Source organism: Harpia harpyja, chromosome 12 (assembly GCF_026419915.1).
Source record: "Harpia harpyja isolate bHarHar1 chromosome 12, bHarHar1 primary haplotype, whole genome shotgun sequence".
NCBI classification, from domain to species: Eukaryota; Metazoa; Chordata; class Aves; order Accipitriformes; family Accipitridae; genus Harpia; species Harpia harpyja.
The window spans coordinates 32,517,884-32,545,202 of NC_068951.1; the positions used below are offsets into that span (position 1 = coordinate 32,517,884).

At 43.5% G+C, this 27,319-nt stretch overlaps 1 protein-coding gene across 15 annotated transcripts in view; it reads right to left on the reverse strand.

The window, feature by feature from the left end:
* LPP (LIM domain containing preferred translocation partner in lipoma) overlaps nt 1-27,319 on the reverse strand; it is a 353,246-nt gene that overhangs the window by 121,882 nt on the left and 204,045 nt on the right. For 13 of the 15 annotated variants that reach the window (XM_052803756.1, XM_052803757.1, XM_052803760.1 and 10 more), the window contains one exon: nt 10,190-10,864. In XM_052803756.1, coding sequence (XP_052659716.1) covers nt 10,190-10,864 — 675 coding nt within the window. Of the gene's footprint in view, nt 1-9,003; nt 9,574-10,189; nt 10,865-27,319 lie in introns of those variants that run through there. The other 2 variants (XM_052803761.1, XM_052803763.1) reach the window with 2 other exon arrangements.

Sequence of the window (27,319 nt, forward strand, 5' to 3'; positions counted from 1 at the left end):
GACTGCCTGTCCTTTATATCCTTTTTAGAAGGAGAAAGAGATGTTTCCAATCACCACAAACCTCCATTCCACAAACCTCCTGCTCTGGCTGTTACCTTGGGGCAGTGACTTCCAAAAGCTGAATTAAAAAACAAACAAATAAACTATTTTGCTGGAAGGTTCAGAAAAGAGTCTGGGGCGGAGAGTCAGAGGTTGAACACGTTCCCTCACACAGCAGCATGTCTCCTGCCTGCTCAGAAGGCAGGAGACAGCATGGGAAAATCCTGTTCTAACACTGCTTTTTCTGCTGGTAATCAGCATCTTCAAGACTGCCAGTTCAACTGGAGAAGAGCCCTGGAAAGTCTTCTGCTTTGTCAGTGACATGGTCTCAAGTATAAACCTCATCTCATCTGTCAAAGCACACAGTCTGGACACTTTCCCTAGCATAATTTAATTTTCTAAACAAACACCAGACCCTACCAACTTATGCAATGGTAAAGAAGTTAATTTTATCTGAGATGTTTTGGGTCTGCCCCCTTCCCCCGCCCTTTTCTCTCCCACTTTAAATTGATGCTGTCTTGATTTAAAAAAAAGGGGAGGGGGGATTTTTGAGTGCTGCCTGCAGATATGCATTTGTATGCATTTTCCATCTTTTAACTAACAAACAGGAGGAAAAAAAGAAGTTAATTTTTCTAACAGCCTGCTGTGATATAAATAAAATAATAGGTACATTCACAGATTTTGAACTTTTTACAGCCACTGCTGCAAAAAGCAATTTTAATTTATAACCACGGAGTCTTGCAAAACATATAACGAAGACATAATAAAATGGAATGTTTATCCTGTGGCTCCCATTAGACCTCTTCCGTTCGATGGTTGTAACTAATGACTTGTTTTTCCACTTTTGTATTGGAAGCCTTATTATTGGACTGCACAGAGCATACCTTATTTGATTTCCCTAGCAATTCCTGCACCTCTTGCTGAAGCCTGCAATTAGATGTTTATGAAATAATATTAAAAAGCTGCATAATCTCATCTGTGGTCAAAAATGAAAAAAAAAGCCCCCCCAAAAAGCCAGCAACAAACCAGCTCTGTGTGTATAATATTATACCAAGTACAATAGACTAATGTTCACTCCAGTGCATGTGTCCTTTTGACTAACCACTTCTATCTGACAACCTTTTTTTGGCAACAGAACACATTGTACTTTTTGGATAATTGACTGTGGAATATGATGTTGTTTATTCAAAAGCAGGTCACACAGAACTGAGCTTCCAGTTGTCTTTATCCTTTTACCTTTCTTATCTTCATGCTTTAAATTTATGCTGAATTTCTTTTAATTACACATATGGTTTTAATTGCTGTTCTGTATTCATTCACCAGAAGGTGACCTGATGGTGAAAGGGTAAAGAAAGGTGGGTGGGAAGCTGAATTCAGATTTGAAAACTATATTTGGACATATTTATTGGTGAGCAAGCTCACAAAGAAACAAACACAAGCACATGCATTTCCAACACCCTTTGTTACCTACAGGGCCACGTTTGCCTGCAATACAACTGGGTTGTTTCTTTGTACTTAAAATCTACTAGAAAGACTCATCCATCACTTGCTCAGTGATCTGGAAATTCAACAGCAGCAAAAGCCCCAATTTTAAGCTTAAGCCTAGGGGGACAAGCACCCTCAAGAAAAATGATGTGGAAACATGTAGAAGTCATGAAAAATCTAGATTGCGGGAAATGCAGTTAAGGAAATGGGTTCAGGAGAAAGTTTTAACTGGAGTATTCAAATGAGGCTGTGCAAGAATTGATGTGTTTCTAAAGCATGTTCTTGGGCTGCAGCCTGGGGCAAGAGAGGTCCAAGCAAGTGTTGCTTAACAGGAGGGAGAAAGGACTTTGATGCGGCAAAGGAAACAGAAGAGCTGCCTTCTAACACAAGCCAGAGAAGGAGGTGCAGGGCACCTCTCTGATGCTGATCACCAGACCAGGGGAACACAATAGTCACTTGGGACTTTAAGTTTGCAAGATACTCATGAAACTGAGTTTTACAAGAGTACAAATGTTGCAGGGCACTTCTTCACGGACATTTCTTCTGTCATCCGACTTACACTGAAAAATAAACCCCACAGGGCTTCCTGGCGACAGCCTAGAAGGAATCCATCAGTGCCATATACACATCAGAAGCTTCCTTGGCCACTTACGTAATTTTTTTTCCCTGAAAAAGCCATGAGTTTTCACTTCAAGCTCTCTCGCAGCAACAACAGAAAAGAAGGTGATTCATTTAATGAGTGACCAGCTCTCACAAAGCTGGAGGAAACCCCTGAAAAAAATATCCTTCAGGTGTTGGTAAAATACAGTCTAACTAGGCAATAATGGGATGAAAATTATTATAGCTAATCTGCTGTTTTATAGCTCAGGTGTGGTTCCATTTTACTGATGGCCGAAGTAATCCTAATACATCAGTTTAAGTTACTGCCAATTAATTTGAGGAAATTTTGTTTGTTTGTTTAGAAAAAGATTTAATTGGGGGGAATGAGTGATACTGACAGTAATAATAATTCATCTGTCTGTGCTGGTGCTAAACCACACTGTGGAAAATCCTTGCTAATTCTAGATTGATCAGCTAACACACAGCAGCTCCGCTCTTCTAATTTGTTTTATGTAGCTGACTTTAGGCAGCACATTTCAATCTGGGCTATTTTGAGGATCCATATAAAACTAAGTCACTGCCCTATTAGTGTGGATAAAGAGGCATATGAATACTACTCTGCTACAAGCAAGACACAGTTCACCTGATATTTTTTCAAGCAGAGAGAATACACTGCGTCTGGAACAAAGAAGAAAATGTGATTGGAAAGTTTAGAGCCCTTAAATTAATTCCCTAGACAAAAAGTTGAGGCACTAGATTCATAATATCATGTTATGTAACTTGCTCTGGAGCCAGGCAGCTACTAAGTGAAATAGTATGAGTTATAAAAACAAAATATTGTTGTGAAAACAATTTTACAGCTTTATAATTCACTATTATTTTCATTTAAGAACAAAACTGTCAGTATAATTGTAGATTCTGTTTGTCTTGCAGGAGTTCTTTCAGCTTGTGAGAGGAGACCTCTTTTTCTTTTTTTAACTTTTTTTTTTCCCCAAAGGCTGCTATTTACTATATTGTGTTTCTTTATAGTTATTCAGAGGTAAATCTTAACAGGAAGCCCATTATGTGGGGGTCTAAGATAGTTTAGTACCAGAACATTTATGATCAGTAAATGTAACCATATATTACCAACTATTTCTTACCATTACTCTTGGAGGAAAAAATATTATATCAGCAGCCATTATAGACTACTTTCTACTCTTTATAACTGTATATCTTATTTTAGGTGGGATCCTACATGGCTTGCACCGCTCACTATGGACCACGACCATTTTCTAACTTGCCTGCTCACAGAAGTACTAAGCTCAAGAGTCTAGTTGTGGACAACCATGCCTGTCAATGGAGAAATGAATCATCTTTTAAATTGTGCTCAGCTCCCTACACAAAGTGGTACTTTAGTAATGAACCACACATGCCATTAAGAATGGGATTAAGACCGCAAATATGCTTCACAGAGGTCAGCGGGAAAATCACCCAAACGTAGGACGATCCATGCCAAATAACATGACCAAAATATCACATCACCCAAAGCATCACAATGACACGAGCAGTTCCTTGTCTTAACACTGGCATTACCATTGGGTCATAAGCCCAAAGAGTTTCACACCAACAGGGCAGCCAGAGCCGTTCCCCTTCTCACCTCAAACAGAAGAGCCATCCAATCACACCAAGATGCTCCATGCCTCCTCGTTCTCCCCAGCTCTCCTAGTTGAATGGTGCCTAAGCTTGGGCAAGTTTCCCTACCCATTCGTGTCCTAGCTTCATTACAATAAACTTGAAAATGACACAGAGGTTATTTGATAGAAGAACAGCTTCACCATGTGCTCTGGTGTGTTGGCTTCAGAAGAATTACCACATGGGTGGTTGGACTCAAGTGTATTTTAAAATGGAAGGAAACAGCTCCGCCAGTAATCAGCAGCACAATCACACATAACAGCCAGAGTATGCCTGTGAATTAATTAAGCGGCACTCACTTTTATGGGTGCTGCTTTTTAAACTGAAAGCTGTAAACCACTAGCAAGGCTAACTGTCCTTGCCTCACCATGCTCCAGACCAGGCTGCCCGTTAGACAGCTGGCCCCAGGGTTCAGGCAAGCATCACTGCTCGAAAACCAGACAGCCTCCCCATCAGATGTTCCTTTCCACCTACAGGTAAATATACACTCACTACATTTTATGGCCTCAGATACAAAATCCTTATTTGCTAGATTGTAACAGGATCTGGAAGTATCTATTGAGGTAGACACTTGGTTATCAGGAGTTAAATGGCACAGAAACAGGGCCCTTAATTAACTTCAAGGTTGCCCCACGCCTTATCATGTATGGAGGCATTGTCCTCAGCTTATTTTAAGAAGGAGCAAGAAAGAACATCCAGGTATTATGTCAAAAGCCTCTTTCTCCATTATTCCTCTTATATTACTAGCCCATTGTGGCTGACTAAAGGCTAAAGCTGCAAAAGCTGCATCCTGAAGCTGTAAATTTAAGTTGGTTTCTCAGTATATGCTGACCTAACTCAGTATATGCTGACCTAACTTACTCGTGTAATTGTTTGGCAACTTGTTTCTCTATTTCAGGAAAGCAACTCAAATATATGATTCCTAAGAGACAAATCTGATTAATTGCTCTGTCATCAGCTGGTTCCTGCTAGTATATGACGTGCTTAAATAATAAAAATATAATACAATGAACAAACAGTAAAGTTCTGAAATGAAAATGTTAAACACATTTCAAGCCAAGAATTGGGCTTTGTCAAAAGTTTAGGGAATAAACCAGACTGTGTCAGATTCCTGCAGTCAGGATAAGCATGCCGTTATGAAAACACCTCTTTGCACCTCTTACCAGCACCTTTTCACTTGAAAATCCTGAAGAAATTCACAAAGATTTTGATGCAGAAATTTATAATACCTTGAAGAGGAAAACATCATTCTCAATGCCATAGCGTACCACCAAGTCCTAACTCTGAGCTTCTCATCTCATTGTTAGACACCACTGCCTTCTTTCCCTCCTCCTCATTTTAACAGAAGCAACAGCATTTAATTTAATCCACCCAGAAGCAATCACAGAGTCAGCAGCTGATATACAGCTAGTGCTGGTTAGAACTCAGAATTACCGTTTTGTGAAGAATGTCAACATTTTGACATTTGTTGCTATTCTCATGGTAGAAAGGAACTACATATTCATCTGGAAATTTTGAAATGTCACATTGAAATCACAAATTCAACTCTGAATTTTGGAATTTCACCTTTTATTTCATTTTACATTAGCTTTCTGTCTTTTTTATTCATTAAATGCCAAAGTAGAATATTTTAAATAAGCCTTTATCATTTTACTTGGTTTTGCTTTATTTTAGCATTTTAAAACTATGGGAAGCCACTGTCTCACACTGACAGAAAACCAACTTCAACAATCATTTTACACCGTCTCTGAATCCCATCCAGCGGAAATTTTCGATCTGTGACTTTTGGGAAGAGGACACTTGGGTGGAGATATGAGATTTTGGGGGATAAGACACCTGGGGGGAGGCAGGCAGTGTACAGCAAGCTGCCTGCCTTTCTCCACAAGCAAAAAGCAACCCTAAGAAAGAATATATCCCTGTGACAGCAGGAGGGGATCTGGCAGATTGTATTTATTCATCTGCAGAGAACAAAAAATTCCTAGTCACTAGATTAACAGCAAAGAGCAAGAGCATTAGTCTCAGTTCAAACGCAAGTGCCGGAGGTATCTACTTTATGTGACTGATGGCAGACTGTAAAAATTATTAAACCAGTACAAGAGAAGTGCATCAGTCACAGCAAAGGACACTGGTGAGCAGATGTTTCTGAGGCAAAGATGAAACTTCCAAGCAAATATCTCCATCACAGGTATTAAATCAGTGGAAAAACTGACAAAAGCTGTGTAAAATGAGAAAACAGCGAGCCATCAGTCCCCTTTTGGGTGCTGCAAGTTTCATGAGACCGTGTCAATGCTGGCTGCAGCAGGCAGCAAAGAAACACAACTTCCAGCAGTGCGGAAACGATGCAGTGGTTGAGGCCTGGTAATCACGAGCAGCCACCACCACCTAAACCATGCCAAAAGCATAAGCTGCCTCGTTAATTTTACCTCCTGATTTCCAGCTGTCTCCCCACTTAATTTCCACAGCGCTTACCTAGAACAGTGCACAACACTGAAGGGCTGCCTGAAGAGGAGGTCATGTTCCATATGCACCGATGCCTGTATATATGTACATGGGGACAACGTGACTCGTGGCTGGCGTGGGCTAACTGGGTTAGGGAACTCGTACACTTGTGCCATGTTAGTGAGAACAGACACAGCTTCCAAAGGGACATTGCTCCCTTACTCCTTCTAGCAAATCTGCCTCAAAGGAGCATGGATTTGGATGCTGTACTAAATCAGAGCTACAAGACACTTTTGTCCCCCCCAAATCGGCAGATCACTCTCAAGAGATCAATGTTAAGATCTCCGCCATTCTGGACCAAACCCACAAGCTGTCTCAAGCGATTTCAGCGGCACTCAGTCTGGATGCTGAAAATGTGCAGGTCCCTTTACAAAGGAATGTGGTTCCCCAGGCCTAAGGCTAGATTCAGAAAGAGGAAGGAGAATACAAGGGATCTGAGATCTAGGAACAACAGTCCTCCCAGGTCTCTACAGTGGCCACCCCTCAAATACACCAGGATCCACATGAAAGGTCCACAAAGCCACCTGGGATACACACAACAGTGTCTCAAACCCACTCAAACGTGACCAAGAACACTGAAAGGACCTAGGCCTATTTGGAGGTATGAGAGCTTGACAAGGGTATTTGGTGTCTTAACCAGTCCAGCACAGAAACATTTGATGACAGCTGGGCTGGTCAGTGGTGGGAGTTTCGTCAACTCTGTTTTGGCCACAGGGCAAACTTGCAGCAATTCTCCATGTCAGAAACTGGCTTTGCCATTTTTGTTTTCTACGATGGATATCTTGGTGCCAGAAATCAGCATATCTCATCAGTCACCCTGGTCTTGTGCTCTCTGGCCTTTGGGAGGGGAGAAGTTAAGAGAGAGGCTTCAGATTTTGACTTGGTCTGAGTGGGCACAGCACCGCTGGCAAAAAGCACGAGAGCGACTGGTCGTGCCACATGTTTCTGTGATGGTCTCATGACAACTCTGCTGCTGCTCCTACAGAAATGCCCACCACCTACCACCCAGAGGAGAAAGCTCCTGAGGTTTTTGGCCAGGAATGCCCTTGAAGCACATGAAGGTTTAAATGAGGACACGCACTCCACCAGTTCATTTCCTAACTAGGACTTGGGCATTAATGCTAGACGGGGTGCTACAAAAGACTAAAATGCACAGAGGTTTCACATGCATGACTCTCACTTCCATAACTGGCCCAAAGACAGAATGCAACACAGCGTTGTGTGTGAGTAAAACTCATTGTTCTCAGTGGGCTTTAAAAACGAGTACAGATTATTTGCTGTTCCCATACCAACCCAGATTTATTTTGGATCAGCAGCGACTTCAACAGGATTAATACACAGCAAAAAACACAGAGCCACAGTACCATGAACTTCTTCCTAGCCAGAATGCAAAATATAAACATCCTTTTTTTTTTTTTTCCTTTAAAAACCCTGAACAAATTTAATGAAAAATTTTACCTCTTACAGTGATGGATCATGGTATGTATTAGAATTAAGGACCATGAACTTCTAATGTGAGATGGATTTGTTACAACATCCTTAATATTTTGCACAGAAAATGCATTCAAAACTAAGAATGCACTTTTTTGAATACATTTAGAAATTGTTTTATATTTTAAGATCACTCCCTTGCAAGCAGAAAAATTCCTAAAGGTCTTCTTGCATTTTACGTGACATGTATTAATGCCTGCTTCATACCGTGGCTTCTCAAATCAATTTCCTTAACTGAAAGGCCTCAAACCAACCTTGAAAAGGCAAAACACAACAAAATGCAGAAGCCACTTGTGTGTAGGAAAATACATTAAAATTCACATTGTAGCCAACAAGTCAAATTACAGTGACAATTCTCCCTATCAGGTATCTGGCTCTAACATAGCCTTCCCTTTTTTCCCTTTAAATAAAATCATTCCAAAAGTTGATTTTATGAATGAGTTAGTCTGCAAAGGAAGAGAACAGCATGCGGTAAAACTGGACAACACTGCTTCATTGGCAAAACATACAGTGTTTTATTACTGAGCATTTCCTGTTAGACTGTAAGATCACCTTCAATTCTTCACCAATTAAACTATATATGTCACAAAGCAGCAATCAAGCCGAGTTTGCCACCAATATGTTAAAGAAGAGTTGTAAGTTCAAAAGTGAAATAGGTAATAATGCAAATATTTAGCAGGCTGGAAGGGAATGAAAGTTCTGGAGGGATTTATCACCAAGCAGATAATAGTTTGTTTTGCAGAAGACCTGGAATTATTTTTATAGAGATACATACGAGGTATTTCTGCATGTGTATTTGCAAATGCCACGTGCACACACACAAACATACATGTATTTTTATATATATATGCATACATGAAACCCCAAACTTGAGCTAAATTAAATTGTCCCTCTAGCTTTGTAATGCAAATGAGCCTAACAGGCTTGTGCTGTTTGTGGTTCGAGATGATTTGTGTTTCCATAGAGATGCTGACTGAACTAAAGTTTTTAAATTTTTTATATATGTAAGCCTACTTGTATCTATAAAAGTCTAAATATGGATCTGCTGTACCTCAGTATTTCCTCAGTGACTCTACTGGAACCATAATGATTTACACCAGTTAAGGCTATGTGCAAATTTTGTGTCTTTCACTGCTTTCCAATCTAAGCTCTATACCAAGTACCTGCAATGCCGAGAGTTTATTACTTCTCTCTCCACTCCTAGCTTCTTGGTAAGGAAGGGGAAGAAAAAAGAAAAAGCAGTTTCTTAGCTGCTAGTAGATAATATTTCAGGACTTTTGTAATTTATTGCCCTCTCTAAACTGCCTGGAGAAACATCTTTGCCTTCAAAAGTTCCCACTGTCAGGAAATCTGGAATTCAGGGAAAACAGTCTGTGTGATGCTAGTGATGGAAATGCCAAAACGTGTTCTGTTACGTGTCAGAAGCTTTTTCCTCTTTCCCTGTGAGCACCCACAAGCTGAAGAGCAGGGATATGCTGAGATGAGCCAGGGTGGGCCCGGGCAGCGACGGCTTCACTGCCTTCCTGCCTGGGCTTGGCCATCCTCACCCTTCGGTGGAGCCTAAGCTCGTCATACACTACAAGGACCCCACAAAGCTAAAGCGCCTATGTCCCCCCAGAGCCACGTTAGAGACGGCCACCAGCAGAATCGACAAAAGTCAGCCAGGGTCAAAGTTTGGGCAGAGAAACCAGGCGAACCAGTTTAACTTTCTATTTCAAATTGGCTTCACTTTATGAGGTCCAGGCACCGGTGCAAGTGGATGGAGGCCACCCAGCCTATCATCGCCTGAGAGGAAAATCAGAGCTGAGCTCTGTGGGAACTCATTTCCCTGTGGTTTCAGTGATAAGTGATTTTGAACAGCAACACACCAGAGGTCAACCTCTGCAATCACTCTGAACCACAATCAAAACCAGCCTCTTGTGTACCTCCTGTCCGCCTGAGAAAAGGAAGGATTTGTCCGGTGAACCAGAGGTGTCCACAAGCACACGGAGCAGAAGCTCACACCCAACCTCTCATTTTATCTTGGGAGGGCCCAGAAGGGAAGACCCAAGTGCAGCAATGCCGTACAGAGGTACTGCCAGCGAGCTCCTTGAGTAACGGCACGTCAGAGGGATGAAACCTCCCTCCTCCCCACAGGGTGACATCGTGCCTCCACACGTGACACCAGCTTGCCCTTTGAGGCCGATGGCATTTCCAAGCCCCCAGAAAAGCCTCTTTTCAAAGCAGATGAGAGTTCCTACTTCCAGCTGTTAAGAAGCCATAGGGAGGGAGACCTGCCCCAAGCCCCCCCAGACACCATTTAACCCCCCCCCCGCTGCCCTTCAGGGAGGGTCCCAGGGCACTTTCAGCCGTGTGGCTCTCCGCTCCCCCGGGGAGGCCGGAGAGCGTCCGCGTCTCCTACCTTTTGCTGCAGCGCGGGCGGCTGCGGAGCCAGCACCGGGTCGGTGATGTAGGTCTTCTTCGTGCCGGGCGGCTGGTAGAGCCCAGAAGGAGCCTGGCCCACGGTGTTACTAGCGGGATACGCTGGCTCAGCCTTCCAGGAGCTCTGCGGCACGTAGGGTGCTTCGGAGCCGTTCCTCCCCCCGTACCCCCCGTAGTAGGGGTCCTGGTAGCGGCCCTGCGGAGGTGCATAGCCGTAGGCGGGCTCCGAGGGCCGGGCAGCCGGCGGGGCGTAGCCGTAGTCGGGCCCGTGGGGCTGCGAAGGGCCGTACTGCGGGGCGCCGGGCGGGCGGGCCGGCAGGGGAGCGTAGGGCTGGCCGGGCCCGAGGCTGCCGTAGTGCGCGGGCTGCGGGCCGGGCGGCTGGTAGTGCGGGCTGGGCTGCGCCGTCCTCACCTGGACGTTGAAGGCCGGGCGGCTGGGGGTGGAGGCTGTGGCGTAGGAGGCCGGCACCGGCTGCGGCTTCAGGGTGCCGACGGGAGTGACCGGGATGGGCGCCGGCTGCCCCGGGCCCTTGGCGGTGGACTTCTTGGTGGCGGTGAGGGGAGGCTGGTTGGGGATGATCATCCGCTTGTGGCCAGTGACAGGGGTGGAGACGGACGGCGTGGTGGCGGCGGAGCTGCTCGAGGTCCCGGAGCCCTAGGGAGCAAGGAGAGAGAGCCACAGCGTCAGCAGGAGGGGCCGCTCGGGCATCAGGTCGAGCAGCGAGGAGTTAAGTGGAAATGGGGTTTTACAGCAACATCTGCGCAGCAACTCAAACTGCTTAGAAAAGCAGGAATGTACCTGGGACCACACGTTCTAAAATGGCAATAGCGACCTTTCCCTGCTCTGACAGAACAGGGATGGCGCCGCGGCAGCCGAGCAGAGCTGCCGTACACAGTGTTTTGTCTCTCCTCGGGGTTTTCTCCTCCGCCTCCCAACAAACAAACTAAAAAGTGATAAACACAAGAAAAAGGGAGACTCGCTGGAGAATAATTAGGGGAAAATCCATGCATTCCTGTGAAAATAAGTGTTTTTGAAAAAGGGAGAAAATGAGATTACAGTCTCTACAGAGACATGAAATTCCTTGGGTCCCTAGAGCACTTGTAGGGTACTGCCCTCGATATGGGAGCATCTTTAACAACGCAGGAAGCAGCAGAATGGGATGGCCTAAAAGCAGCTCCCAAGCTGTAAGAATTAACTTAGATCAAAGCAAAATACGGAGGTGTCCGTGTCCCTGGCTCTGCTCCTAAACACTGCTGGTTGAAAGCCTGGAGGGACCCCAGAGAAGGCAAATGTTATACCTGGCTCATTAAAGGGGAGAAAGTGGGCCAGGACTCCCCAGAGCTTCAGAAGTCAGCTCCCACCACGGCAGCCATGTAACCCTGCACTGGTGCCCCAGGCACAGCAGCGCTTGGGCAGCCAGGGGAGAGGTTCACAGCAAGTGCCGCAGCTTCCTGCGATTTGGCCACCAAATGAAGATTTAGTGCAGTGACACTGTCCTAATAGGCATCGTACATCCTTCTGTCTAATGTACTTGTTTGTCTGGCTTACTTCTTATTTAAATCCCACGTCCAAAACCACCAGTGTGAAAGCACATCTTTGTTAAAGAGCGAACAACGTGAAATAGTTTCTGAAGAACACTGAAGATCACCCTTAAGTCTTTTCAATAAATCAAAGAAGAGCAAACTTGAATTCCTGGAGTTTAGGAATACATAAAATTTCTTGCCTCTCTATTTTCCTTTATTCTGAAAGAGTACCTGAACTTCATGCCTTCCTATACAGAGATGCATTAAAGTGAAGACATGCAGTTTGACAGTATTACTTTGCTGTTGCACTTAACACCATAGTTATATGAGGTTATATCTCATCTGAACTTCCTGCACTGGGCTTGATCTCACCTGTGATCTGCTTGATAATCTACAAGTTCACAGCAGCCCGAAGTCAGACCAGCTCAGCCCTCACCAATGGTTGTGTTCACACTAAAGCAGGCACGTGCCGCCTTTCCCTAAATGACCAATCTTGTATTTGTCCCCAGGTGTTCCTGCTTTATGCAGGCACCCTGACCTCTACCTACTGCCCCATCACCCTCTTGCCGGGACCGCTGGACAGGGGGGAGAGCGGTGGGGACTCATTGGGACACCCCACACACAAGTTCTACCCGGGCCAGAGAAATCCTCTGCCTGGTCAGCAGGTGGCGGCAATAAATTGCTGCCAAACCAACACAGGCCAGTGGCTGGAGAGGAACTTCAACCACACATTTCTCTGGGCTGGCTCCAAGGCTACCAAACTCACCTTCCACAGAAGGTGGGAGAAAGGCAGACCGCCATTCCCCCCACCCCATATTTGGCAACCACCACATACGAAGAAAAGGGAGATAAGCGCAAGCCACCCAACTTCTAGTCTGCAGCCCACAACCAAGTCTACCAAAGGAATAAGGAAGCTCTGCTACCCAACTGGTAGCTCTTCCCTGATGACGCGCAAATACATTTTTGCTGATGCATCGGTAAAGATCTTACTCCTGCAATCACACCTTCAGGGCAAACCTCCCATGAGAGTAAACCTCCCATGAGGGTAAACCTCCCATAAGGAATCACTCTAAATGAGCGAAAAAACAGGCAAATAAGAGCACCAATCTGTTTTGAGAGATGTAAAAGATGTGTATGCAGAGGTGGGGAATAATAAGGCAGCAAACTTCTGCTGGAGAAAAAACATCTCAATGTATTCAAACCCTGACCTGGCCAACAGATCTGTGACAAGGCAGTACATAGACAGACCGAAGAGATTTTGAAACTGAAAGCAAGGAAGAGCTGAACCGTGTCTCAGTTGAACTGCAAGGGCAGAGACAGGTTAAGGGTCTGTAGCCCTCCATTAATTCTGCCTGGTTCTTCTCTTTCTGAAACACCTGACAAGGAGCAGGCATTCCTCCATCCCTGCATCAGAGCACAACTGCACCAGCACTCATTGCTAGCAAGAAAATTTGCTTTCTGTTGGAATTATTCTCCCATGTCAGCTTGGTGTTTATACTTGGGAGTGCTAGAAACTTTCCCATTTCCTCACCTATTTCAGTCTTGTAAATGACAGTAGTTTGTCCACTTACTGTAATGGGATGAAAGGTCCACAACGCGGCACTGTGTAATTACCACCAGAAAAGCATTTTTCTTTTCCAGGTGAAGAGAGAGAAGGTAGATAATGTTTTAAAGACAACGGCCTATCAGGGGGAGGGGGAAAGCCCAAAGCAAAACAACATAAATGAGCCCTGTTCATCACATCTTATGTTTCTGAATGCAGACTCTGGAAGCAGGTGACGACAGACCGCTAGTAAAGCTCTTGCGATGGAAGTCTATTCCATCCCAAGAACCAGGGGACTTTAATCTTACACATAAACATCCATATAACACTTAATGTGTTGATGCCAGTCTCCTGCCTGGACTGGAATACACCTTAAGAATGAATGATAACCCCTTTCTCCAAAAAAACCCTCACTGCCTATTGACTGCCACTCTGAAAGGCTCTGAGCAGCTCCTATGTTTGACACTACAAAAAGGATGACCTGAGGGTCTTCCCTCCTGCACCAGAACCCAGTGAAGGAAGGTGGCAAGTTGGGGGTGCCCAGGCCAGAGACCAAGCTTTGCCGTGAACTTCACAGCAAAGGCTCGAGCTAACAAGTACCGGCTGCATTGTGGCATTCAAACCACAGGCTGTCTTGAGGAGGAGGAAGTTTGCATCAGTAGGAGTCCCCAGAGGCGTCCTGCGTGACTCATTCTGAATTCCTCTGAGGGTGCTGGGCAAGTGTGTGATGAAAGCTGGGCTTTAGGGGAAGGAAGAGGGTATAAGGCTAGTTACTGTGGTGTAGTAGAGAAATGGGACAGGTTAGAGGGAATTTAACACTACTGGAGCACTGATGATTTATGGGGACGCACATTGGCTGTAGCTCCTGAGCAAGGGCACAGGTGAGGTATCACCATAAATCCTCCGCCCTTTTGCCTGGGAGAAGGAAGGGTGGCCACAGTCCAGCCTTCTGTATGCACTCAAATATCACCCCAGGCTTAAACCTCTAGATTATTAATGGATTAAGAAAAGACTTTATAAACGCACATGAACTATGGACAAGATTCCTGCTCTGAGGACAGGGATGTGCAGAAGGATGAGGAGAGGGTACTCAGATACCATGGGGAAGAGTGATTTCAACAGGTGTCTGGAAGGCACTAGGAGGATAGGAGAAATGGATGAGGCTATAAACATGCCAGGTAGATGGAGAGGGAGTAATGAACAGAAAGCTGGAAAGGGCTACCTCTGTCACTGGGTACAGTCCTAGCAAAACAGATTGACTGTCACAAATGTTTCATCCAAATGAGTCCAGAGAACTTCTACCAGCGCAACGAAGTAGACTCGTCCAAAAGTACATCGAAGTGACAGCCCAGAAGCATGAAAACAAGTGGAAATAGGTGAAAGAAAAAGGAGAAAGACAAAGAGTGGGTTCATAGGAGTGCAGGCATCCCTTCCTCCAGCAGCTCCTGGACAGCTCATTTCAAAACCATATTGCATTTGCAAGTGACTATCGCAGCCAAACACGCTCTCTGACATCCTATAAGGGCTGTTTTCAGAGGAAGACAGGCTTTCCTCTGCTCACCATGCACTAGATGAAACTGTCTGACACACTTTGCAAGTGCAAATTAGAACCATGCTACTTACCATCAACCCCTTCCTGCAAATTCATATTTGCAAAGAGAGAGTAAACTAGAAACCCCAGGTGCTGATAACGCAGAGTTGTTAAGAGAAACTAGAGTAGGAAGGAGTTAAATTCAGAACCTCATCTACCACAAGCATTATAATACAAAATCTTTTTTTTTTTAATGGGGAAAGCACAAGAGCTTTGTTTAAACACAGATGGAAGTACCTAAATGTACTGCCTCTTCTACAAATGAATTATCCAGCAGTTCAAATAAAGGTGAACTAATACTGACAAAATTAAGTAAAACTCAATCAATGTGGGAGGCAAAAACCCCCAAAACACTTCTCCTAAAAAAAGTTACCATGTGTAACCATAAGTGGAATCATTTTTCTTGGTAACTCCTGCCCCATGTTCTTAAATGCAGTGAAAGTTTGTAAACATTTGCAGGAGTTTCTTGTACCAACCATCATGTGAGAAGTCTATAGTGTTGTGATAAACCTGTGCTGTCCTAGGGGTCTGACTGTCAAAGCTGCGTATCTGGATTCAGAGCTACCCTGGTGGGGAAACCCGAAATCCTGAGTATCTGTGTGATTCTTCATTCTGTAGAAATTATTTACATAGATCTTTAAATTAAATTCAGTGTACACCTACAACTAAAAAGTCATCACATAGGTACTAGGGATGAAACCCGTTCTACAGAAATTAGCCTATAATTCTATACCATTTGCCAGGGTTACATTTTAAAAAGAGTACAGAATAACTATAGTCTACAGCAGGAGCATGATTCTATATGATCAGCTGGAACCCTTATGAAAAGGACTTCATTCTCCTTTTATTTTGTGCATTTGTAGTGTATTTTCTATAGAATCCCTTCAGTTATTCAGTTTCACAGACTGGATCAAAAATGCCAACACAAAGTTTATCACATTCTATTCAATTCTCAGGCATTTTTCATAAAGGTACAGTTGAATAGCTTTAGCCCTTTAGCTGTCAAATTATCACATATAAAGATACATTAGTCCAGCTCAGTGGTTTTCAACCTTTATGCTTGGCAGCCCCAAATGTTTTCCAGGAGAGACAAGTTCCTTTACAGAGAGAGTTAATCTACTGACAATAAACATGTTTTTTTAAGTTACCTTTCACTGAATTCTTCTTAGTTACCTTAGGACTGATCCACGGACCCCCAGCGTTCGCAGAGCACAGGTTGAGAACCACAGCTCTAGCTGGGGCTGCCTTTTTCAAGCATTTCGGTCACTATTTACTCCAGGACAGGAATGAAACAACCCTTCTTCCTCGAAAGACAGAAACCTGGCAACCTCCGGCGGGCTGAACCCAGGATGCAGCGTTCCCAGGGGGCTGCCAGCTCACCGTGCCGGCGCAGCATCTCTCTTCCTAACTCAGCCACTCTTCTGCATGGTCCACCAGCACAAGCTGGACTGAAACATGGGGCCAGCTCAGGCATGTGCCAGCTGAAATCTTTTAATAACCCTCAGTGGTGGTGGCGGTTGGAGGCCTGGGTGAGAAAGGCGGCGAAGGGTGGAAAATTAACTTGGCTTCTCCTGACGCTGAGGATTGGCATTCACCTCGGCTAGCTGGAGGTGCTTAAAGCTCTCTCTGCAAAATGCATCTCCACGGGGTCATTTATACCATTCTAATATTGAAGCCTAAAACAGGGGAGATGAATCATCCACTGGGGGAATCTACTTCACTCCACTGACTGTAAAAGAAGCATAAAAACAGCCAAGACAAGTCACTGAATATTTAGACAGCACAAGTTAGTGGAGACAAATTCCACAATAAGCAGGTAATTTTGACGTGACTGTAAGAAACACAGATACCTTTTCCCTGCATTAAGTGCACTGCCACTCAAGCTCAGCTAGTGCTGCGCACCAAGCGGATTTCTGAGAGCCAGCAGCTCAGACGATCAGCCAGGACCCTGCCACGCCATGCAGCCAACGCAAGACCGAGAAGCTGGGCTGCAAAGGCATTTCCAGCATACGAAGGGGGGCGACGTGGGTGGGCTGCCCTTTCCCACCTCCTTTTCCACCTCCGTGCTGAAGAGTGGCTCCCGCTGGACCTGGAGCTGCTGCCTTGCCAGGAGCAGCAGCTGGGCTGAGCCTCCCTCCTGCCTGAGGTAGCAGATCCCAGCTCCCCCTCAATTTGGGAAGGATAACCCCAGAGAAAAATCAAATACTCTGCTTTGAAACCTGGGCCTTTAGGTACCTGAAAATGTGAACAGGCATTTTACGGGGTTTCCTGATGTGCAGACACATCTAACTCCTGCTGACTTCAAATTCTGTATTTGAACAAGCTGCCTTGCTAGTGATAATGTATGGCCAGGTTCCCCTGAACATATCCTCTTTTTCTGTCTGAAATAACATCTGGGTGAAAAAGAGTAATCTGGCCTTTCATTCGGGACTTGCAGATGCCTGGAGTCCTGGTAGAGCTACAGCTGGGTTGCTGAATGTCCCGAGATCCTGGGCAGATGCACTGCTCCATTCAGCATACCTGATGCATTTTCAATATACAGGATTTTCTGGCCTTCTTTATAATGTCCAGATAGTAGGCCAAGCACACTGAGGACACGTCAGTCCCCTCTGCACTGCTGCTATGTGGTGCACACAGCTCAGTTGCTAACACAGATTTCTTTAGGTGTCAAAATGCCCTTAGAATCTGGTCCAAAATTTTGAACTCTGGTCCAAAACCTTAAAACCCTCAGCCAAAACACGTTTATAATCAGATGAAGCTTTTCTTTACAGTTTCATCATTCTCTCATTTCTAGTTTACAGCTGACAAGCGAGTGTCACAGAGGCATGTGCTGTGCATGGATCAGCAACCACACTCATACTTCCCAGATGTGTTTATATGGGATTCAGATTGTTGGCTTGATCGCCAGAAGCTATCAAGGTATTCGAATGGATTGCTCCTAGGCATTATACCAAAAGAAGAAGAGGAGAAATCTAATAAAGTGTTCATCTCTGGTTCTCAAATGAAGAGAATACCTTACAGATGCCATAAAGTGTTACAAGAACACAACTGCTTCTGAGCTTTGATCTGTTTTTCAGCTGCTACCGCGGGTGGAAAAGGAGTCAACGTAGTTGTTAATGTTTCTGTTCACAACCTCTTTTGTACTCCTTGTGATGGCCCAGCTTGAAACACAAGGGAGAATAGGGCGCACAAAAGAAAAGGTGATAACAAGTTGACCTCCAATATTTTATCATGGACAACAGCCTTTCACAACTGACCTACACAGTTATAGACACACACCTTGGTTCAGCTTTCACTACGGGTGTCAAGTGTTTTAGGCAATCTGGGTTTCCACTTTCCAACACCCCATTAATTCCAAAGAGCCTGAACACATCTGAGAAGTTTGGTCTCCAAAACACAACGGGGAAGAATTTTGCTTTTCCTTCTCGGTTTCATATTTACTTTTTTATTTGTTTACCCCAATACTATCACTACGATGACTACTATGAGCTTTTTTATTCGGTTTTCCCTTTCTGATGAGTGATCATCTGGTATTTATGAGAAGGACTACGTGAGAGACCAGTTTTAAAAGATGTGCAAACAATTGACCTAAATACTTCTAGCTCTGGTGGAGAGTCAAGGGCCATAATTTTAGCTTAATTCATTGAAAGGCCTATTCACAATTAAAACTCTCCTATTTAAGCAATTCCACTTGACCAGTTCAAATGCCGTAGGAACTTCATCTACAAGAACACTGGCTATCAGCACGAGAAATACCTTTGTCAAAAAGCTACAGAAGACGCCAGTCACAAGAAGTTAAATGTTTTCTGAATTAATTTTGGAATATTTCTGTGATTTTCCACTCTCATCACTAACACAACAAATTTGCATCAATCTGGACCTCAGGAACATGCAATGGCAGGCCCCTGCACTGGCTGAATCAGTGGCACATCAACTCAGCAATAAATTACGTAAGGAGCTGTGCACCACAGCCCTTTGGTTACATCAAAACACAGAACTACTGAATACAATCCCCAAACTGAAGACCACAAAAAGGGTAGAGCAGTACCATGTGAACACAAGTCACTATGTGCATGGAGCAGTGAAACTGAGCTTCTTAAGGAGCACCTTCTTTAAGGCTTAGTAACGCAGGAATGTCCAAAGCATTTCCATTCAGCAAACGGGGCCCTTCTAACGGGCTGAACAAGTCTCCTTGCTTAATTTAGGCAAAATGTTGCGCTGCCTGACAATGGGGAAGCCCCCACCTCCCTATAAATAAGAACTTTGGGTAAGCAAAGTATTTTTATGACTTTTGCTATTACTAAGCTTAAAGTATCATAATTACACCATCCACAGACTTTAAAACGTTTTTTTTCTTCCTTTTATAACTTGCTATTTGTAATGGAAAAGAAGCTCATGTGTATCATAAATATGGGCAGCTCAGAGGGTTATACAGATTATGCCGCTATCCATGGATGTGTATCATAATTACAAAAAATGGATTAAAAAGGTATATTGGAAGATGAGTGAGTGAGGGGAAGGGATGTGCACCTGTGATTGTCAGGACAAAATACACGTATTTATGAAGTCTTCTGGAGAAGCCTTCTACAACTTATATGGAAAAGTTATCATTTTCTATTGTGTGTTGAACAATGGATTTAAGGAACAGTCCAAAAATTCTATAAAAGCTTCTCATTTCCTACTAAATTGCAAAGGAATTTCAGAGTGTTAATAGAGTATGCAAGCTTTTTTCCTTTATTAATTCTAGAGAACATTAAAACAGTGTGCATATGCACACATAAAATAATATGAATTACATATGCACTCAGACACTACTTGGTTTACTTTGTGTTACTTGTTATTTGTTCACGATTCCATTTATTTGCTGCATTGCTTGCATTTATAACCTATTTATCTTTTCAAATTCCAAAACTCTATTAAACCAGATTTAAAAAATTATCCTACCACAGGGCATAAACATTTTCGAATGTTAGTATTGTCTCTATTTCCTGTGAAAACCATGTGGTTTTATTCTTCTCTTCCCCACATTTTAAAGCCTGCGCGAATAGTAGTACAGAAGAGCAGAAGCATCAGCGAACAATTCCGTGTTCATACAACATCTGCTTTCTTATGGTTCACTTGAGGTCCAGAACCCACTGTCATCCGCCAATATTTTTAGTGGGCTACAAAATGATTCAAGTTAGTAACTTGAGTGGTTAGCAGCAGAGAAAAACTACACAGCTTCACCAAAAAAACCCCAGCTCAACCAAAAAAACCCATAAAAGACAGGCAGATGTGACAGAGAAGTTATTTTCCTATTAGGTCCAATGTACACCTTTCCAAAAGGCTGAAGAGCTCCAACAACAGGTCAAATTTAACTGTTTTCCCAGATGGATCCTTCTGGGAAGTGGAGTGGAACGTTCCCTCATTTATCCGTCTGCCTGGGTTATCACCGCTGCCCGAAATACCTTAGTCTTTCCACAATATCGCAGACTTCAAGTAAAATGGTGAGAAATCTATCTGATTGGAAAGGTTTTCTTTCACCTGCTGTGGCTTTTTCAATTATTCTATAGGTATATAAATACATACAGCAAGATACATAAAATTTACCCACTGCAACATGTCTAGTCAAAACACCAGGGCAGTACTGTAACAAGTCAGGAAAGTGAAAAAGAGAGCACTAATTTATAGCACAAGAAAAAATGCCATCTGTACCACAGAAATACTCAAGTATAAAACAATACAGAAAGTTAGAATATTTTTAAATTAAAGTATTAACTCAGAATAATCACTGTTTCCTCACTATTTTCCTCTCTTCATAGAGAACATATAAATTACATTAAATGTATGGTTAATAAAGTGTTTACTCAAAAGACACATTGAAAAAAAATTAGAATCATAACAGTATCAGTCTAAAAAGCCTGTGTAAAGCAATGTCAAATCAATTGCCTCACTAGGCTTGGTTCTGTTGCAAATGGCATTATAAATTAATCCAGTTTTCCTAAATATGCCTTGAGGAAACAAAACCACAAATAGCCATTGTAAGTTTTGATATAAAAAACACAAAAAACCCCAAAGAACAAAAAAACTTCTCTTCATTCTTAACCCGAACCCAAGATCTGTGTTTTTAATGACTGATATTGCTGAATAGGTTACATACTTAGACCAAAAATGTCAGCTTAGTCCCACATACTAAGGCTTTCTCCTATGCCACACTCCTCTCAGCTGAGCAGTTTTAGGGAAAAAAAAAAAAAAAGATTGCTAAACTTCATCAACAATGACCTAATGAGCCCGATTAAGTTATGATTTATAATTTTCCTCACTTACACTGTTCTTAGACCAAAATAGCATCCCAGGACATTTGCTCCATTGCTGCTGATTGGGTTAAGGTTATCACAGTCACACTGAGAATCAGGATATTCTTCAATACCTCTTGCTGCCTGAGTTACATTTTTTAAGAATTGCCTTATATCAAGGCAGATGCTGATCTCAGTGACACTGGTGCCAGCTTAAGCACGTCTGTTGACTCCAGCAGATTTACTCCAAATACGCTGGCTGTTGCCGATCAGGATTTGGCCTACTACTGCCTCTCAATCTGTAGGGTTTTTCTCCCCACTGGGAACACAGTGGAGGTATCTACGCAAACTGTAACGAATCCTACAGATCTAACCTCCTCCAGGTCATAACTGTCTAGCTTCGCTTAAAACTCAACATGTAACGAGATCTTGGCAATTCATACTGCTGCAACCTGAACGAAACCAAATGAAATTTATAATTGAGGCTAAATATAGCCTGCATTGGACTAAACCTCAGCACCTCCAAGCACCCAGCTCAGCACATAACAGCAGCAGCATCAACCAGTCAAGCTCTCAGGCCAGCTGTGCACCCTGACCTGTGCACCCATCCACAAATGCTTTTGCGTTAGGAATTAAAAACAAGCGTGCTAATTCAAAACAAACAGACATATCCTCCCTCTCTCCTCACTTCTTTCCTTGCAGTGGATGTATAAATGCATAGTGATGGCTAGTGGGATTTATAGCCTAACTGATTTTGACATTTTTAACTTCAGAATTTGAAACAGTGACTTTCTAGCCCTGGGGCAGGAGTGCTAAATGCTAAAAACTTTGGGACTAGGGAGTATTAATTTAGTCCTTCTGAGCAGCTTGGCTTCAACAATGGTCTAACAAGGGCTCAACGCTCTCCAAAACTCAGCAGTGGACGCCCAAAAACTGCAAGGAATTTGGGATCCAAAACGGAGTTTCATGGCTTTCATTCTTGTTTGTCACCGGTCAAATTAAGCTCCAAACCTGAACTTGAGGGGCGTCGGGAGAATTCAGGTCTGGGTGTGAATTTACGGTGGGATTAAATCATATTTCATTTCTAGCTTGCAATGCGTCTTTTTTTTTTTTTTTCTTTTTGCGGTTCATGACGTATTTGTATGTTAAGAAAAAAAATTATGCACAGAGCAAGCGTCCTGGCATGACAAGTCATCAATAAATCTCTTTTCCATAACAACCCACAAGAATTCACTGCAGGACCCAATTGTTAAAACACAAAGCAATGACATTCTATAAGCTTTCAGAAGTATCATTCTAGCCCTTGTGGACTCGCTGAATTCTCTAAATGAGTCACTGGCCTCTCAACGGAATTGTCAAAACTTAGGTTAAGCCAGGTTAATTCCCTCCCCCCTTTAATTTAGAAGTCCAGCTGCAGCGTGTGGCTTTCCAGTGAAAAGATCTAAACGCAGACCCCATTCACCCCGAACAGGAAATCTCGTGGGGCCCAAAGCTCACCTTTTCCTAAAAGCTAGAGATAAGCCACACTAACGGGAAAAAATGTGTTTTCCAAAGCCTCATGGGCCATGTGATGTAAAAATCAATACTCCTCTTACATGGCACGAATCATTTTCTGCTGAAGGCCAAAGGACCATAGTTCAAGCTACTATGGTTGGGGAGGGGGAAAGGGCAGCTGTAAGAAATGGGGGATGAGGAGAGCAGACACTGTAACCAGAGCAGGGACAAGGGAGACACCAAAAACAATCCTTCTGACCAAAGCAAGGGAGCAGACGTGGCATCTGGGGTTGGGCTCAGGGCTTCAGCTAGGCGGGACATGGAGAGGACATCCCCTCTGCCCTGCACGCTCTCCTTAGTGGGAGGTGAGATGATGGGTACTCATTCTTCTGTCCGAGGCTACTTGTGACAAGTACAGCTCGCAGCACGGCATCCTACTTCAGCTACATTACCTCTAACTAACCACACAATATCAGCTACACTGGAACCCCCAAAAGAAAGGTTTTGCTGGGCAGACGCAGCATATCATACTCTTCATAAAGGGATAAACCATGCTGAAAGCAGCTCAAGTGTTTGCACCCCCACCCCTACTCTGCCAGAAGATCATTTGAAAACGTCACTGTCTAGTTTGTTAGAAAAAACCCTAAATTTCCAGGCTAAATATTCCATGTCCAGTTTGTCCTTAGGAATGAGGACAACAAGCAAAAATCACAGCAGATCATGCCACTGATTTCAGTGGTCTATACATATTTGGCCGAAACCGGTAAACTCTCTTTAACCTTCCAACAGCACCACAGTTTTCACCAGTGAGAATATATCCTAAGGAGGAAAGGTTTTGCCTCAGCTGTAATTCTTTTTTTAATAATAAAAGAAAAACCTACCAGCAATTTTTTTCATTAAAGGAAAAGATGGAAAAGGATAAAAGGAAAAAAAAATGAAAAAAGGAAAAAAGGAAAAGAAAAGAAATTGTTTATTCTACTACTACTGCAGAGAAATATTTAACTGAGGATTTTGGACTTCATTCAAATAAAGTAGTTTTTAAGATTGAAGAAAAAGCTTAAAACATGATAAAAGCTAAACAGCCTGATGGAAAACTAAGAAGAAACTGAAATAAGGTTTTTTTAAAGAGAAAATACGAATTATTTTAAACTGATCCCATGATATTTTTAACAGCTGGAATTGATAATGCTGAACTCAGCCATAATTCTACTATATTTAGTTTTGTATCTATCAAAGTCCCCACGACTTTTCCATGAGACAGATAGATATATAGGCTGATAGACAGATGGATAGATACATAAAAAGAAAAAGGAAAAATATCATTAGGAAAGGGAACATTTTCTTGTCTGTTCTTTCAGTATGATTTTTTTTTCATTTCAATTTCTACCTTATTTCCTATAAGTAGAAACAGATTTTTCTCTCTTTCAAAAAATTCTTAAACAGAAAACCTCCTTTGACAGTTTCAGCAGCAGATTAATCACTTTTGCAACCCACAAAAAAAAAGTTTTCTGGAAAGCATAACTGTCTGTAAATGTAAATGTCAGAATTACTCTCTCTTATGCTAAGACGCCTACACATTCTCTCACTTCCATGACTCAGCACCAGATAAAAGCTTGCGAGATAATAAGCAGCAAACTTTCCTTTAGAACAATAAAAATGGTTAAAAAACAACTCTCGCTCCCCGTGCCCCCCAAAATAAAAAGAAATCCCCATGGTGTTAAACCAAATTTTGCCAACGGATTCCCCTCCCACTGGAATAAAATACAAATATCCCAAGGACTTCAGAGAGGAGAGGGACCAGGCTCAAGTAGCATCAAAATCAAAACACATGCTAACACGAGAGGCTTTTCTTTTTCTCCAAATGAGCAAGAATGGGTCTCTTTCAACAAAGAGGAATTTTATTACTGTTCATCCCCTGCCTTGCTCTAATTTGGTAGACAAATTAGTTGAAATTTTGCTCACCTATAATGAAAATTTCCAGGCACTCTAAGGCAACGCACTCATGCCAAAAATCACAGAAACCTGTGGGGAAGGGAGGGGAATTTCAGTGGGACTTTCCCTCCTGCACTGTGGTCGTTGTCTGACTTGAGCTCATTAGAGCCAGAGTAACTTCTCCTTTCAGCAAACCAGGTCAGTGGCAGACCGTTCAGACCAAAATATGACTCTCATTTTGGACAAATCTTCAAAAAAAAGCTGAAAAGGAGGGGCTCAGACCTCAGCTAGGCTCTTCTGATGCCCCTGAAATGAACAGGCATGGTCTTGACACTGAAATATTGCTAGTCAGCTTGCGGATGCTGGTGGAACAGACAGCCACCTCCTCTTCATACACTCTTGTCAGCCCCAGCATGCAGCTTAAGTAAACAAAGTGTGGTAATTAAGAGAGGACTGATTATTTACTTATTAAGCAGAGATGCTGTGGACCTGAGAAGGAAAGGGGTGACTTCCCAAGCCCTGGTACAGTCCGGAGCCCCCCTTGCTGAATGATGGACATTTCTGTTAAGAGCTTCCATCACCTCATGTGCTGAGTGGGTCACCATGAGTCCATGTCCCTTGGAGGCAGCTCACTCTACCAGGAGCTGAAAATTATTTAGTAAGTAAAGCAGCAAAATGCTGCTCATGCCTGTCACCTCTGGAGGAAGCAGAGTCCAGCCAAAGAGTACTGCAGCCCCTCCTGAACATGCTGCTGCTGGTGGCTTTTACATTTTTTACGGTGGAAATTGTAAATTAATGGTATTAGCCATTAAAGTTTAAATTTAAAGGAAAGCCCCAGGGTAAGGCATCCCGGGCCACGGGTGCGGGACTTCTTGTCAGAGGGATGCTTTGAACTGAGCCAGAGGTAGAATCAAACCCTTCAAAATACCTTCATTAATAAAGTGTACCTGCTCCGGCAGGAGGCTAGTGAGCAGAGCCGACATCTCAGCGTGGTGCTGGCGGGGCCGTGGCTGGAGCACACGTGTGTCCCAGACAGACCGAGGAGTGGGCAGGAGCATCCCCATCCCAGCCGCTCCCCGTCACTGCGTAGGGAGTGCTGAGCAAACGGAGCAGTGTTCAGATGCTCCAGCTCAGCTGGCTGCCAGGCGGGTGAAGCATTGCCACTGACCAATTCAGTGCCCCTCATCTTTATAGAGCGATGTCTTGAAATTTTGGGCAGGGTCCCCTTAGCGCTGGATACGTCCCAAAGAGAGAGACCAGGGCTGGGAGAGGCGTGGGGAGAGGGTTCCCATGCACCCAAACACCGTCCCTTTTCCCCAGCATTCTCAAGGAGAAGACCTGTAAGCTCTAGATGAGAATTTGCAGGCCCAGAAAATGACAGCACTGGCCTGTTTGCATTCGTGTCTCAAAACCATGCTCTTTATCTCACAAATAACAGATTTCTGCATCCAAATCCGACTCAAAGCAGGTGTAGCTCCAGTTGTTTCTGTGCAGCCACATCTGCTCACACTCCAGGGCTAATGCCAAACTATTTATTGCTACTTAAAATTTATTGCATTTTTAGTCCTCCATCCCAAAACTGCTTTTGTTCAAAAATTCCTTTTAAATGCTTCTATGCTGACTGGATAAATCAAACCTGACAATTAAAATGGTAAATTGTTCAGAACCTCAGAGTTTCCACCTGAGGATCTCCAAATACTTTTGGAACTTAAATACACGTAATCACTCCCATGCCTCTTGCAAAAAGGAAAAAAAAAGCATCTTTTAAAATTCTCTTTTCACAGATGAAAAACTGAAGTCCTGGGAGACCAAAACAGCCCGCTAGGAAGCCGCCTGCCCCAAAGACTGCTCATCCAGTAAATCAGAGGCAGGGCTGGGAAGGGAAGCCAGGAGTTTCAGCAACTCTCAGTCCTCTTGTTCTCACCACTTCATCAAACAGGCACAGATATGTGATCATGCAGTTATCAGTGTTTTCCCTCAAGGGGGCTGGACAGAAGATGCTGAAAGCATTTGATCCACATGGTATTAAACGCTAGCACTGAACGTTATTGTTCAATGATGAAAATTCAGACATAAATAACTGGCTTGTTTTGAATGAGTAAAAGGATGTCTGTGTTTGCAGGAAACTCACAAGAGGGAGTAAAGAACCAGGGTGTTCCTCTTCTTTTATTATTACTCTTTTTATTTCTTTTGTAGTGGTGTCTGGAAATAAACCATCAGACAGAGGAGCTGCTCCCGCACTGCTGTGGCAGATGGCAAGCAGGGCTCGAGACTGGGGCTCTGCTTCGGCAGGGCTGCGTGGGGAATTCTGCAGCGGGAGGAAACAAGGCAAAATGTGCAGGCTGCTGTCTGCATTCAGATAAAGCGCTGTCTGTTGCTAGCAGCACAAGTTGTTCTGAAAACAAGAGTCAATCATCTGTAGCCTTATTTCTGTACATTTCCTGCAGGGGTCTCATGAAATAAATGAGAATAAATGTAAGGGCGAGAGTTCCTATTAGGAGCAGCCTCGTCAGCATCACCCAGCCAAGCATTTACGTCATCAGCATGCTAATTTAATCAGACCTGAGCAGTGATGCTATAAATGGATTACCATCCCAGCTAGTGTGGTTACCGAGGTAACTCAGCCCTTTGTGCCACAGATACAATCGGCTTAATGATAATAAAAACCTCAGCACAAATGAAACAGAAGGAAAAGCCTGACAGGGCTGATGCATACACGACCCTTTCTCTCCTCTTCCCCCTCCCCTTCCC